The sequence below is a fragment of the Castor canadensis genome, chromosome 11, assembly GCF_047511655.1.
Source record: "Castor canadensis chromosome 11, mCasCan1.hap1v2, whole genome shotgun sequence".
NCBI lineage: Eukaryota > Metazoa > Chordata > Mammalia > Rodentia > Castoridae > Castor > Castor canadensis.
In genome coordinates, this window is record NC_133396.1 from 44,644,658 (window position 1) to 44,659,238 (window position 14,581).

Below are 14,581 nucleotides of genomic sequence, written 5' to 3' on the forward strand. Positions count from 1 at the left end.
ACAGCCCCGGTCGCCCGCCCCGCGGCCTCGGGCCCCGGCTCCGGCGCCGTCCCTGCTCCCGGGCCGGGCGCCGCGGCCCCGGCATGAGGAGCGGGCGATGATCCCTGCCAACGCCTCCGCCAGGAAGGGGCCTGAGGGGAAGTATCCGCTGCACTACCTCGTGTGGCACAACCGCTACCGCGAGCTGGAGAAGGAGGTCCGTGCGGGCCAGGTAGGAGCGCCGTCGGGGCGTCGTGGGGACCCCCACGGCCCGACACGCCCGTACGGCGTGGGGAGGGGGCGCGGCGCCGGCTGTCCCGCCTCCCCGGCGAGTTTGCAGCGCTTCTTTGTTTGCAGCCGCGGCTTTTGTGCTTGTTGACCGGGAGCGGGTGATGGGAGCGGCCCCCGCACGCTCCCCACCTTCCGGGACAGGCGATTCCCACGTGTCTAGGGCCCTCCAAGAGTGGGATAAGAGACACTGTGCCCCTTTGCCGTCGGGGCAGTGAGGATGGGGCTGCTGGCTTGGTCCGTGTTGCAAGTGGTGACGGTCCGCCCCACTCAGTAAAGCCGCGACACCTCCGCGAGAGAGTGCAGAAGTGGGAAAGGCCTGCGTGGGTAGGGGACCACAGGTCAGGATCAGGGAATAGGCTGTGTGACATTCCAGGCATTCCCGCCCCTCCCAGTGCCCTCTTCCTTCCTAATGAATGCTTTCTCTGTTCACTCAGAGTGGGCAGAGCTCTTGGATCCCTCAGACCCCAGTCCTGGTTCAGGAATAGGAGTGAAGAAAGACCCCACTGGGAAGCCTCAAGGGCCTTGTCCAGGTGCTGAAAGGCCTCTCCTGTTCTCTGGTGTTGGGGCCTGCCTTCTAGGCGCTAAGGAGGCTAGGGGGGCACAAGCCATAGGAATAACTTGAGGTTCTGCACAGAGAATGGGCTCCCTGATTCCTGCTGGCCAGTGAGGATCCTGGGGCAGCCAGCTTTGGGCTGGGCAATGGCTTCAGTGAAACCAGAGGAAAGGAGTGGGGTCTTCTGGTTATTCTTCAGGATAAAGGAAGACTCCTGTCACAGTCCTCAATTCTGCCCTCAGCATCCAGGCCACAGGTAGGCACTGGTGGTGCAGGTGGCCCACTGTCCAGGGTGGGGAGCAGTGCAGTGGGCAGAGCTGGGCCCAGACTGCCCTGGATTGCCTAAGGTTGGGACCCCAGACTTGGTCAGTGTCTTTGGGGGTCTGAAATCCTGGAGTTGTGGGTTGGGAGTGATTAGTTCAAGAATTGCCACCTCTGTCGATATACCTTCTGAACGCCACTTCCTGAGTCATGGAAATACAGTGTGAGGAGCCATCCAATTCCCAAGAGAAGAGTGAGGTTGGGGCAGGTTGGGCTGTGTCTCCCAAGTTCACCATGGAGCCCCTAGCCATATCAGTGAGGCATCCAGCTCTGCATAGCATTCTCAGTAAGCAGTGGGCCAACAAGCCTCTGTGCTGGCTTGGGTGTCCACTTCTTTTCTGCTTACACAGGACTCTCCAAGTTGCTTTACAGCCTGGTAGTTTATCCATCATAAAGGAAGTGGTTGGCAGTCATGAGAGGCCTTATGAAGAGAGGAAGTGAGAGTGTTCTGCAGAAACAAATGAACACACAAGGTGCCCATGCCTACCTCCAGGAGATGCAGTTCTGGGGGGGCAGATGTGGACAGGGGATTGCAGTGTGCAGCATAGGGTGCTAAGACAGACAGCCAGACTCTTCTCCATTTTCCTTATCTGAGGGGGAAGGAAGAAAGCCGCTGCCTGACAGGTTACATCTGGAGGGATTTAAGTGTGGTCTGAGAGGAACTTCCCAAATGTCCAAGTGTTGTTAGGAAGCTAGAGACTGAATCTCAAGAATGTCTCAGTCCCACTCCCTTGCCTGATTGGTGAAGTGGTCCTTTCCCTGCAGACTAGAGAAAGTAGAATGCCTTGGAAGAGAGGCCTTTTTCACCTAGGTTTCTCTGTTGACAGCCCAGAAGTATGCAGCCATCTTGCTAGAGAGGGGCTGGGGTAGGGAGCGCCAGCTGCCGCAGGTAGAGGTGGCCTGGGGATGTTGAGCGCATTCCTCTTCCCCCTTCAGGCTGCCACAGAAACCAGGTACTAGGCTTGCCACATTCTGGCCCCAGTGAGTTAATGTCTCCTTGAAATGGACACTGGCTGCCCTGCCCTGCCCTCGATCCAGGCCAGGGGAATATAGGGCGCCAGTGAGGTTAACCCTTGTTCAATCACAGAGGAGCCTGGCTAGTCCTCTCCTCACCCCAGAGGGCAATAAGGAGCTTGCTGATCACTCTACTTTACCCCAGCTCCAGGGCTGGCCCAGAGTGATGCTTTGCATTCGAGTATGCACTGCCTCTTCTTCAGGCACCAGCCTCTGTTCTATGGAATGTGAGCCACCCAACATCATGAGGAAACTCCTGCAGACCTTTGGCATCCCAGCTGGGGGGTCTCTGACCTCTGGTGCTCCTGGCACCAACTGCCACAGAAAACAGCCAGGCACTTGGCAACTGGGTTTCCCTGATCTTCGCTTGGCATAGCTTCCTCTGCTTCACTCCAAGAAAGCCCTGCAGAGGCCTCCCATGGGCATGCCTTGCAGTGCTGGCTGGCCCAGGAGAGGGTGAGCAGAATGGCCTTCAGAGCAGGTTCACGGGTGTTGCTCAGGGCCCCCTCCCCACAAGCTCTGCTAGGAGTGGTGGACAGATAGGAGGTGCTGGGGTAAAGTGAAGGGGTCTAGCTGGCACCAGTGGTACTGTGGTTGCTGGGTGCCCTGCCAGCTTAGGAGAACCAGCCAGTTATAGCCAGTGGATGTGCCAGTTCCCCCCTTACCTGGCATGGCCCTGGGGTTGGCACAGCTAACTGGGCCTGGCCTTGGTTGTGAAGTCACGAGTCCCTGGTGTTCTCTGGGGGCGAGAGAGCAGGGTTAGACTGCACGGCTCCCTGTGGGAGGCACATGTGCAGGGAGGATTGGGGGAGCAGGATTCTTCTCCTGGCAACAGAGACTCTGAAAGGGGCCCGTCTGCGGTCTTGGGAACATTTTCTTCTTGGGGCTGTCTCTGCTACCATCCTTCTTCCTGCTTTCCCCATTCACTCTTCCATAGAAGTAGGTAAGAGGGGTTGTGGGGCTCCTGATACCCAGACAAACATTGTCCTATTAAAGTGAGCACCTGTGGTCCCTCCCTCGTCCTAAAGTAGGCAGTGCTATGTGTGGGACATCACCATAGCTGGTGAGCTAGGAAGCTCAGGAGAGGGAACCACAAACCCCAGAAACCAAAAATCAATGTATTCTAGGGTGAAGGGGAGGGGCCGCGTGGGGATGGAAGGGTGGAGAGTGAGCAACACTGCCCTCAGCTGCCCTAGGCCCCAGCAGCCTGAGGACGCACCCTCCTCTGACCTGGAGAGAGCTCAGACTACCTGGCCCTATGCCCCATGTTGGGTGGTAGAGATCAGAAGCAATGACTAAACCAGACTCCAGCCATCTTTCCTGAGCTGGAAAAGGAGGGCAGGGGAAAGAGCAGAGGCCGAGCAAGGCAAGGCACCCTCCAGGCTTTCTCAAGCACTCTGGCTTTGTCTACACATTTGGTGTGTGTTTTAAGACTTATTTAATGAAAGGATTCTGTCCATGCTAAAGGAGTTGGAAAAATATCCTGCTAGTGCATGCGGGTGTGAGGGGTGTTTAGTATAAATATGTTGGCAAGGAACATGAGTGTTACACACGATTAGACTCCTGCAGAGCCAAAGGGCAGTGAGGCAGGCATGTTTTTGTGTACTTCGGGGTTCTTGGGCACCTTGTGCACAGGCAGAATGAACGTGTTGCTTATGGCACCAGTGCACACTAGCCTGTGTGCCTGTGTGTGCTCCTTAGTGGAGGCAGGGAGGCGCTCTGCCCAGGGAGCCCCAACTCTAAAGACCCCAGCTTTGATTCCAACTGAGGCCTGGTGGGTGCCGAGGCTTCCCTCTCTTAGTGGGGAGGTCAGGTGTTGGGTTTCATGGAAACCTTTTCATTCCAGCAATTAAACAACTCTAGGCCTTCGCTGAGGATATTCATGAATTCTTCCACCTGGGCCCAGGGCAAGGTGCCACTTGTGTTACAAGCTGTACTCTGGGCAGGTGGGAGAACTGCTTTGTGGCTTGGCTGGGTGCACGGGGATCCATGTGGGCCCTGGAATCAGCGGTGCCCTGGGAAGGGCTGTTGGGAGCTAGCTCCTGAGGAGCTCGGGCACCTGAGGAGGAGGGCGTGCAGCCTGTGGGGCCTTGGGGCCGGGCAGGGTGCCCTGCAGCTCCCTGGGGCCTTGTTAGCCGCAGCACCGTCTGGGGCAGGGCCAGGTTGTGTGTATGGTGGGGTGGCTGCACTGCTCATCTGCAGTCCCACAGGAAGGTTACCTCCTGACTTCCCCAGCCAGCTTGAGGTCTGTGGATCCCTCACCATTCTCAACCCAGCCCACCCCATGACCCTCTTCCTCTGTGGGGAGCTGGTGTGGAGGAGCCGCAGGGGGACCCCTGATATCTCTAAACCTTAGCTTAGAGGTGGTTGAGAAGAGCCAGACTCACTTGCTTTTCAAGGCTCCCAATGCACTTTAAAGTGAGGAAATGCCAATACGAGGTTAAAAGTTATATAAATAATTTAAGTTATTTAAAATGTCTTACTTTTGACAAAGGAATTCATACTCATGTTTTAAAATAGTTAGTTGTTGCTAGAAGGCTTCTAATGAAAAGCAGCGTTCCTTGCTCCACCATTCCTACCTCCCAGTCTTATTCCCCAGATGCAGCCGCTTTGGACTCTGCACTTCTGTCTTATTATTTACCTCCATAATTATAAATAATATACTTCCACAACTATCTCTTGGTTTAGCACTTTTTTTTTCAGTACTGGGTTTTGAATTTAGTGCCTACACCTTGAGCCTCTCCACCAGCCCTTTTTTGTGATGGACTTTTTAGAAATAGGGTCTCAGGGTCTCACAAACTATTTGCCTGGGCTGGCTTTGGACCATGATCCTCCTGATCTCTGCCTCCTGAGTAGCTAGGATTACAGGCGAGAGCCCCCACTGGCACCTGGCGGTTTATCACTTTTACACTTTATTACCTTCTTCTCCTCATGCCCCTTCATTATAGTCACCTTCGAATTTCTTTTGTAAATATCTTTTAAGCACTAGTTATATGCCAGGTGCTGTTTAGGGGTTGGGAGGCTATTGGTGAATGAAAACAGGTGGGACCTTGCCTTGCAGGGCGTGTTCTGGGTGAGGGAAACAATGAAAAAGTAAACAAGCCTAGGATGTTGGCAGAGAACTGAAGCAGAAGGGGCAAAGGATAGATAAGTAGCAACTGTCACCTCCGATGGGTTGTCAGGGCAAACTAATCTAAGGAGGCGACATTTGGACAACAACTTGAAGCGAGGGAGAAAGCTTTGTGATTTTCTAGGTGGCTCAGTCTGTTTGTGTTGCTGTAACAGAATACCTGATGGGCTAGGGGTGTGACTTAGTGGTAGAGCGCTTGCCTAGCATACACAAGGCCTGCCTGGGCTTTGAGCTTCAGCACTGCAATTAATAAATAACTAAATGAATGAATGAAAGAAAAATCCACAATAATACATTATAAGGAAATGAGGTTTAAGTAATTCATGATTTTGGTGGCTGGAAAGTTCACACAGCATGGTGCCAGCATCTGGCCAGAGCCCCATTACTGCATCATGACATGGTGGATAAATGTGTAAAAAGGAGCACACGTGGGCAAGAGTAGAAGCAAGAGAGAGAGAACTAAGAAAGCTGAACTTGCTGGGTGTCAGTGGCTCAGGCCTGTAATCTAGCTATTCAGGAGGCAAAGATCAGGAGGATAGTGGTTCCAAGCCAGCACCAGGCAAATGGTTCGAAAGACCCTATCTCAGAAAAAAACATCACATAAAAGGGCTGGTGGAGTGGCTCAAGGTATAGGCCCTGAGTTCAAACCCCAGTACCGCAAAAAAAAAAAAAAAAAAAGGAAAAAAGAAAAAGAAAGCTGAACTTGAGTAATAGCAAACCTGTACTTGTGGGAACTAATCCAGTCCACGGAAACTTGACCCACTCTCCTGAGAAGGCACTAATCCCTTGCAGGGTGGTGCCTTGTGATTTAATCACCTCCCTCTCCACCACACCTTTTAAAGATCCACCACCTCTCATTGCCACGCTGGAGACCAGGCCTCCAGCATATGAACCTTTGGGGGACAAACCACATCCAAACCATAGCAGTGGGGGATCCAAGAGATCATTCCAGGGAAGGCTGGCAGTAGGAGGAGAGGGGAGAGGGGAGAACAAATGAGTGTCAGGAGAAGTCCAGAACTGTTGGATTCTGTACTAAACATAATGGGAAGCCAGTGGAAGGATTTGAGCTAAAGTGTGTCAGCACCCGAGTGACATTTCACTGGCTGACTTTAGCTGCCATGGGTGATGTGGAGGCCACATGAAAGGTGGGTAGCTGTGAGCATCATGGGATCTAGAAGGTGATGGACTGAGGGGGCTCTAGATGTCCTTTGGAGATAGAGCGTACAGGTCCTGATGATGGATTAGATGTGAGGGTGGGGCAAGAAAATGGACAGTTCCAAAGGTGTTTCTTGGAGGCTTGTTTCTTGGGCTCAGTGGTAGTGCTTGTGCAAGGCCTTGGAGTCAATCCCCAGCACTGAAACAAAGCAAAATTAAAAACAAAGCTGTTTGTGTGTGTGTTTTGACATGAAAGTACAGTGACTTGAGGCACTGTTTACTGTGAGGGAAGAGCAGGGGCGGCAGTCTGTGAATGAGGAAAGCCAGGGAAGGTGAAGAAGCCACTTCGGGAGTGAAGACAGGGGAGACCAGATGAAGTCTTGGGAGGTGAGGAGGTCTCACTTTGTGAAGTCAGTGATCTTTTCATATTTTCCTGTGGACAGAAATTACTATTTTCCTCAAAAAGGTTTCTTTGACTCCCTGCATTGACAGTTTCCAGTGTTTTTAGCATTTGTCTGTACATTTGGGTTGGTTTCATGGTAGAAGCTCTCCTCCAGTGTCCAGTCCCCTTGGGTAGTGGGGCATATTTAAGGATGGGGATGGAGCCTACTGATGCATGCATGGATGCTACCGTAGCATCCACCAGTATCCTGCATGGAAGCTGGCCCACTCATTGTGGGACCCCAGATGTGTTTAGTTTCTCCAAGGAGGAATTCTCCAATGTCCTGCTTGGGTAGTGTGGGTGGCATGTTGTAGTCTGGCTGTCAGTAGCTCAGAATCCAAGGCAGGGAAGGGGCTGGGGTCTTACTGGCCACCACTTTTCAACCCCAGGACCTTGTCATATGCTGTGCCCAGTGTACCTCAGTCCCAATATATCTTGCCCAGTTTCTAGAAAATAAACCCCTTGTGTCCTGTGGTGAGTAGGGGGCACCTCTCAGTTTATGAGATTGGGGAGGGGTCCAAGGGGTTCTGGGTTTTAAGCAGTACTCCCATGTTCACCCCTAGACCTTATCCTGACTGTCTATAGGTCCTGCAACTTTCAGGAGTTTTGGGGTGACCTGGCTTGCTACTAATGGGGTTCCCCTCAGTGATTGCTTTGTGTTCTAGCGACCTCTGCTCCCTCCCATATATCAGTTGTGAAGACTCAGCCACTTCCCACACTCTAAAGATGTGTTGCAATTTTTCATCCCCTGACATCTCCTTTCTTTATTCTTGTGGGTTTTAAATATTTTAGGAACATTCTTATACTTGCAAATCTAACATTTTTGGCATTATTCTTTCCTTTGTGTAGATCCAAGTTTCCATCTGGTATCATTGTCTTTCCATCCGAAGAACTCCCTTTAAGATAGTGGTTTAAGCTAGTGGTTCACACCTGTAATCCTACCTACTTGGGAGGCTGGTTCAAGGCCAGCTTGGGCAAATAGTTCATGAGATGCTGTGTCCAAAATAACCAGAGCAAATGGGCTGAAGGAATGGCTCAAGTGATAAAGCACCTGCTTTGTAAGCGAGAATCTGAGTTCAAACCTCAGTCCCACCAAAAAAAAAAAAAAAAAAAGATAAAAGAACCCCCTTTAATATTGCCAGCACATCTTCTGGCAATAAATTATCTTAGCTTTTATTTGTCTGCAAAAGTCTTTATTTTCCCCTTCATTTTTGAAGAATATTTTCATTGGGTAGAGTATTCTAGGTTGATTTTTCTTTTCTTTTCTTTTTCTTTTTTTTTTTTTTTTTTGGTTTTTATTTCTCTCCCGCCACTTTATTTTTTTTTATTTTTTTTTTTTTTATTATTCATATGTGCATACAAGGCTTGGTTCATTTCTCCCCCCTGCCCCCACCCCCTCCCTTACCACCCACTCCACCCCCTCCCGCTCCCCCCCTCAATACCCAGCAGAAACTATTTTGCCCTTATCTCTAATTTTGTTGTAGAGAGAGTATAAGCAATAATAGGAAGGAACAAGGGGTTTTGCTGGTTGAGATAAGGATAGCTATACAGGGCATTGACTCACTTTAAAGATATCATTTTTATTTTGTTTTCTGGCTTGTATAGTTTCTGATGAGAAGTATGTATGTATGTATGTATCTGTTCTTCTCTACATAGAGGGACTCATATTTTTGAATGCTTTAAAGATTTTCTTTTTTATCAGTAGTTTTTAGCCTTTGATCATGATGGGCCTTGGTGTAATTTTCTTTGTGTTTGTCTTGCTTGAGATTAGAGTTTTTTGGTTCTGTAGGTTTATTATTGTATTTGTTTCCAAGCAAATTACCACAAACAGAGTGGGTTAAAACAAAAAATAATTCTCTCTGAAGTCCAAGCCCAGGGTGACCTCCCTCCAAAGACTATTGGGGAGACTCCTTCTTTGTCTCTTCCAGCTTCTGGTGACAATGGGCCTCTTTTGGCTTGTTGCTTTGTAACTTTGGTCTTTGCCTCTGTGGCTTTCTCTCTGTGTGTTTTACAAAGACACTTGTCATTGAATTCTGGACCCAAGATAATCCAGGGTGATCTCATCTTGAGACCCTTAACATAATTACATCTACAAAGACTCTTCCCAAAAACAGTCACAGTCACAGATTCTGAGGATTAGGCTGTGATGAGGACATGTCCTGGGGCTGGGGAGTGGTGGGGGTGGTAGGGGGTGGGGGGAGCACTACTCTTCAACCCACTGTAAATTTTTTTTAAAGCAAATTTGGAAAAAAAAATATGAGTAGGGCATGGTGGTACACACTTGTAATTCCAGCACTTGGGAGGCAGAGGCAGGAGGATGGTGAGTTCCAGACTAGCCTGGGGATACAAAGTGAGACCCCGTCTAAAATAAACCAAACCAAAAATTTGGGAAAAATTTGACCATTATTTCTCCTACACCCTTGTCCTGTCCCCTGAGACTCCAGTCACACACGTTAGAATGGATAGTGCATAGTGTCTCACAAGGTACTGAGGCTCTTCCTTTTTTTTTTTTTGGTACTTCCCTAGCCCCCTGCCTGTGCTTCAGCTGGATAGTTCTATGCTGTCGTCAAATTCACTGATCTTTTTTGAGAAAAAAAAACAAAAAAAGGTTCTCAAATGTTGAGCCAGGCACAGTGGTACACACTTTTAATCCCAGCATTTTGGAGGCTGAGGCAGGAGGATCCTGAGTTTGAGGTCAGCCTGAGATCCTGTCTCAAGAAAAGAAAAAATTCTCTTAAGTGTCTAATCTGCTGCTAATTATATAAAGTGAATTTTTTAATTTCAGACATTATACTTTTTTATGGGTTTTTGGTTTTTTTGATACTGTTTGTTTTTTGCTGGGGCTGGGATTTGAACTCAGGCCTTCACATTTGCAAAACACACTCTACTGCTTGAACCAGTACATTTTGCTGTGGTTATTTTGGAGATGGGGGTCTCACAAATGATTTGCCTGGGCTGGCCTCAAACCTCCATCCTCCCAATTTCAGCCTCCCATGTAGCTGGGATTACAGGTGTGAGCCTCTGGTGTCCAGCTTATTGGCTCTTTTTTCTCTCTCATTTCTTTTCTTGCTCGTATTTCTCTTTAAACTCCTGAGTATATTGAGCCACCATCTTTCTCATCTCTTACATGTTATGGATTTTTCTCTGATTATGGGTGATGTTTTTCTATCTCATGACCTGCCTAGTAATTTTTTTTGGGGTGGTGGTGGTACTGGGGTTAACTTGGGAACTCAAGCACTCTACCACTTGAGCCATGCTCCCAACCCTTTTTGCTTGTTATGTTTTGGGTAGGGTCTCACATTTTTTGCTGGAGCTAGCCTCACACCTCGATCCTCCTACCTACAGCCCCTCCTGTGTAGCTGGGATTACAGCTGTGAACCACTGCACATGGCCCCACATTTAGTAATTTTTAACTGGATGTTGAACATTACAAATGTTATGATATTAAGCATCTGGATTTTGTTGCCTTCTTTTAAAGCCTGTTAGGCTTTGTTCTAGCAAACTAAGAAAATTACTTGTAAATGAATTTGATCCTCTTGAGGGTGGGTGTGTTAATCTGTTAGGGTCGGTCTAAGTGAGCCTGTTTTCTGGGGATTATTTAGCTCTACTGCTAAGGCATAACACTTCTGGGGTTTCCACTGAATATGTGGGGTGATCAACAAAGACTTAACTCTTAACTGGTGGCAGCTTGAATGTTTCTCTGCCCTGGGTGAGCCCCAAGAATTTTTATCAGTTGATTGTTCTTTTTCACACAGTCTTACTGAGTTTTAAAGGACCCCTGTGCAAAGAAGCCCCACCCCCCAATTTTTTGTTTTGTTTTGCAAGGCTCACTCCTTTCTAGAACTCTGCTTTGCAACTAGCTACCTCAGCCCTCTTGTACTCCTGTCTCTGTCCCCACTCAGTGAGGCCATTGAGCTCTACTGGAGATTCCCCTCTCTGAATTATGGTCTGGAATCTTCCTTCAGGTAGAAATCCAGGGAGGGCATAGACTCCACCTCGTTTGTTTACCTTACCTCAGGAATCCTAGTCTTAGATTATCTGTTGCCTAATATCTGAAAACAACTAGTTCATATGTTGTAGTTATCTCATTGTTTATGGTGGGAGTGTAATTTCAGTTAGCTTATCTTGTTTGGAAGAGAAACCTTTCACTGGCATTTTAATCAAGTTTTGAGAAGGAGAGGAGGAGTTCCATGCAGATGGTCAGTTGACTGTACTTAACTAGAATTCCTAGACTCCTGAGATGTATTTAAACCTCACACTTAATAAACATGTGCTTTTATGACACAGCAAGCATCTCATGCATAATTATGTTAAAAAATAAAAAATATCATGCTATTCACAAAATAGGATTTTATGCAAAACGTTAACCTATAATGTCTCCCAGGTATAGGACATGGCCTTGAAATCATGCAATAGGGCTGGAGGCATGGCTCAAGAGGTAGAGCTCCTGCCTAGCAAGTGTGAGGCCCTGAGTTCAAACCCTAGTACTGTCAAAAACCACAGCAACAAAAATTGAAGTTGTGTCTTTGTTGCTGTCAGTATATTCCTGCACCGGTATGCAGCCTTTCTCAGCGATAATGTAATGATGTAAGGGGGCCTTTCCTGAGGGTGTGGTCTGGGACCCCTAGATAGGTCCAGCCTCAGGTGCCCTCCTTGACCAATAGCCTCTTTGGACCACCCTTCAGACTCTGGCTTAATCTTTGCAGTGTGTCCACTGGGCCTTGGAGTTGGGAACCAGCCAGAGGGTGTAGGTAAATAGGAAGGGAGGAAGGCACACCCTTTCCCAGAGTGCCCCTCTCCATTCACCAGTCTCACCCATGACCTTGTGAAGTGAGCCAGGCAACACAGCCAGAGGGTTGCCACCTGCTTAGGAGCTGTTAGGCTCATATCAGCTGCCTCAGAAGTGACCAGGGCTACATCTTCAACTCCTTCCCCAGGTGGACATCGAGCAGCTGGATCCCCGTGGTCGGACTCCCCTGCACCTGGCCACCACACTGGGGCACCTGGAGTGTGCTCGTGTGCTCCTGGCGCATGGTGCAGACGTGGGCAGGGAGAATCGCAGTGGCTGGACAGGTGAGCACTTTTGCTTGCCCCAGCTCCACAGCCATGGTGCCCTAAAGCATCAGGTACTCATCTGGGGTTGGCTGAAGGGTCCTGCCCTGTGACATTGCCTCCCATCCCCCAGTGCTGCAGGAGGCTGTGAGTACCCGGGACCTGGAGCTGGTGCAGCTGGTGCTGAGGTACCGGGACTATCAGAGGGTGGTGAAGCGACTGGCGGGCATCCCCGTGCTCCTGGAGAAGCTACGCAAGGTGAGGCTCAGCCTCCTGCCTCCCACTGGGGCCCTGCGCCCTGTTTCTAGGGTGGGCTCAACCCCTCTCCTTGTCATCCTCCAGGCCCAGGACTTCTACGTGGAGATGAAGTGGGAGTTCACAAGCTGGGGTAAGAGGGGTTGGACAGGGCCTCTCTGACCTGGGGGCTTTCATACTTGCTATCCCCCTGCCCGAGCACTGTCCCATTTGCCCTTCATGGGGCTCCTTTTCATCTCTTAGCTCTCGGCTCAATGCTGCCTCCTCAGCTGGGCCTTTCCATATGCCCCAGATACTGTCTTGCTTCTGCTATTTGGTCTTTGACTCTGTAATGATTTGCTTGTTTACTGCCTGTCAGCCCTTGCTAGGAGGTAAGCTCTACTGCCCTGTCCTATTCGATGTTGTGTTCCTTGGGACTGGAATAATGCCTGGCATTTAGTAGCTGCTCAATAAATACTTGTTGAAAGCACGGATGGGAGGTTGAGCGAATGAATTAGCACATGGTGGGTACCATACACAGTGGCCGAGACATGCCTGTCACAAAGCTCAGGCTGCTTACATCTGAGGGGATGCTCTCCCATCAGTTCCCTCGCCCTTTCCTGGCCACACCACTGACCCAATTCCTATGTCCTGAGCTGGCCAGGCTGCGTGGGCCAGGCAAACTGAAGCCACCTCTGACCTCCACTTCCACCCAGTGCCCTTGGTGTCCAAGATCTGCCCTAGTGACACCTACAAAGTGTGGAAGAGCGGGCAGAACTTGAGGGTAGACACCACGCTCCTGGGCTTTGACCACATGACATGGCAGCGAGGGAACCGCAGCTTCGTCTTCAGGGGCCAAGGTCAGGCAGGCAGGAGGAGGGGCAGGGCAGGGAGGACAGGAGACAGTCCCATGCCACCCTGACCCCCTGTGCTGTTCCACGGCTGGCAGACACGAGTGCCGTGGTCATGGAAATTGACCACGACCGCCGGGTGGTGTACACAGAGACCCTGGCTCTGGCCGGGCAGGACCGGGAGCTGCTGCTGGCTGCTGCCCAGCCCACTGAGGAGCAGGTGCTGAGCCGGCTCACCGCGCCTGTCGTCACCACGCAGCTGGACACCAAGAACATCTCCTTTGAGAGGTGAGTGGGCGTGGCCTGGCCAGCCTGGAGCCAACCTGGTGGGTGCCCATGTCACCTGGATTGCTTTACCTCATCAGGAACAAGACCGGCATCCTGGGCTGGCGCAGTGAGAAGACAGAGATGGTGAATGGATATGAAGCCAAGGTGAGACTGAAGTTCCCGAGGCTGGAGCTGCCCACACATTTGGCTACAGTGAGCTGGACGGGGGCTCCCGACTAGCCTTCTCCAGCCTTGAAGGCTCAGAGCAGCACGGAGGAAAGGGAAGGAATTCACTGAGTGCGTACTGTATTCCTGCCCAAGGCACCATTCCGATACGTCCTACGGGTGTGTGGATTTCTGTGCATACACACTCATAGCAATGCTGTATCCCCCTCTTGCAAATGCATAGTGAGACTTCATGGCCTCCCATTTAGTCTCTACTACCATACCAAGCAGGGATCATTGGTCCATTTTTCTGATGAGGAAACGGTGGCTTGGAGTGGTTCGGTGAACTTGTGCAGTCATTGTAAGTAGGGGTCAGACTCTGGCTGCTTGATTCTAAAGCCAGCCATTACCCTCAAGAAGACTGTCACTGAGGAACCCCACCCTGCCCAGCACATGCTCCGCTGACCATTGAAGGAACTGACAGAGGCTGCAAGGCTCTGTATGTGTGTCTCCTGGAACCCTTCCCTGGCTCTCCATGCTGGGGTAAGCCACTGTGGCACCCTCACCGTACTGAGTTACAATTATCCCATAGTCTTGTCTCCGAATAGAATGTGACTCTTATGAGGGCAGGGTCACCACTGGACCCCTGATGCCCACCTCAAAGTATGGCTTGGAAAGGCATCTCAAAAAAATGTTTGTGGAGTGAGGCTGAGGATGTTGCTCAGTGGTTGAGCACTTGCCTAATGTGTGAGAGGCTCTGGATTCAGTCCCCAGCACTGCAAAAAAGTTTGTTGAATGAATAAGTGAATGAATGACTTGATATAATTACTTGCCGAAAGGCCTGGAAACTGGAGCAAAGATCCCCTCCAGGGCCTTTTCTTGCAGGGAGTGTTGACCATTCCCTTGGGTGGAGGTACTAGAGCTGTCTCTGAGCCCCTTCCTCTCTGTTCCCAGGTGTATGGGGCATCTAATGTGGAGCTTATCACTCGGACTCGGACAGAGCATCTTTCGGAACAGCACAAGGGCAAGGTCAAAGGTAATGAGGCCAGGGAGAGATGCTGCAGAACTGGAGGAACCAGCTCCCACTCCAGTGCCCCATCGGCCTTTTGCAACCCAGCAAGACCCAG

General features: G+C 50.3%; 1 protein-coding gene across 5 annotated transcripts in view; it reads left to right on the forward strand.

Annotated features, from left to right (window-relative positions):
- Nucleotides 1-14,581, forward strand: part of Ankrd13b (ankyrin repeat domain 13B) — an 18,480-nt gene continuing 3,899 nt past the window's right edge. For 2 of the 5 annotated variants that reach the window (XM_074046526.1, XM_074046524.1), the window contains exons 1-8: nucleotides 1-211; nucleotides 11,823-11,958; nucleotides 12,071-12,195; nucleotides 12,280-12,325; nucleotides 12,888-13,031; nucleotides 13,121-13,310; nucleotides 13,388-13,454; nucleotides 14,409-14,490. In XM_074046526.1, coding sequence (XP_073902627.1) covers nucleotides 98-211; nucleotides 11,823-11,958; nucleotides 12,071-12,195; nucleotides 12,280-12,325; nucleotides 12,888-13,031; nucleotides 13,121-13,310; nucleotides 13,388-13,454; nucleotides 14,409-14,490 — 904 coding nt within the window. In that variant the 5' untranslated portion in view covers nucleotides 1-97. The remainder of the gene's footprint in view (nucleotides 212-11,822; nucleotides 11,959-12,070; nucleotides 12,196-12,279; nucleotides 12,326-12,887; nucleotides 13,032-13,120; nucleotides 13,311-13,387; nucleotides 13,455-14,408; nucleotides 14,491-14,581) is intronic. The other 3 variants (XM_020159783.2, XM_074046525.1, XM_074046523.1) reach the window with 2 other exon arrangements.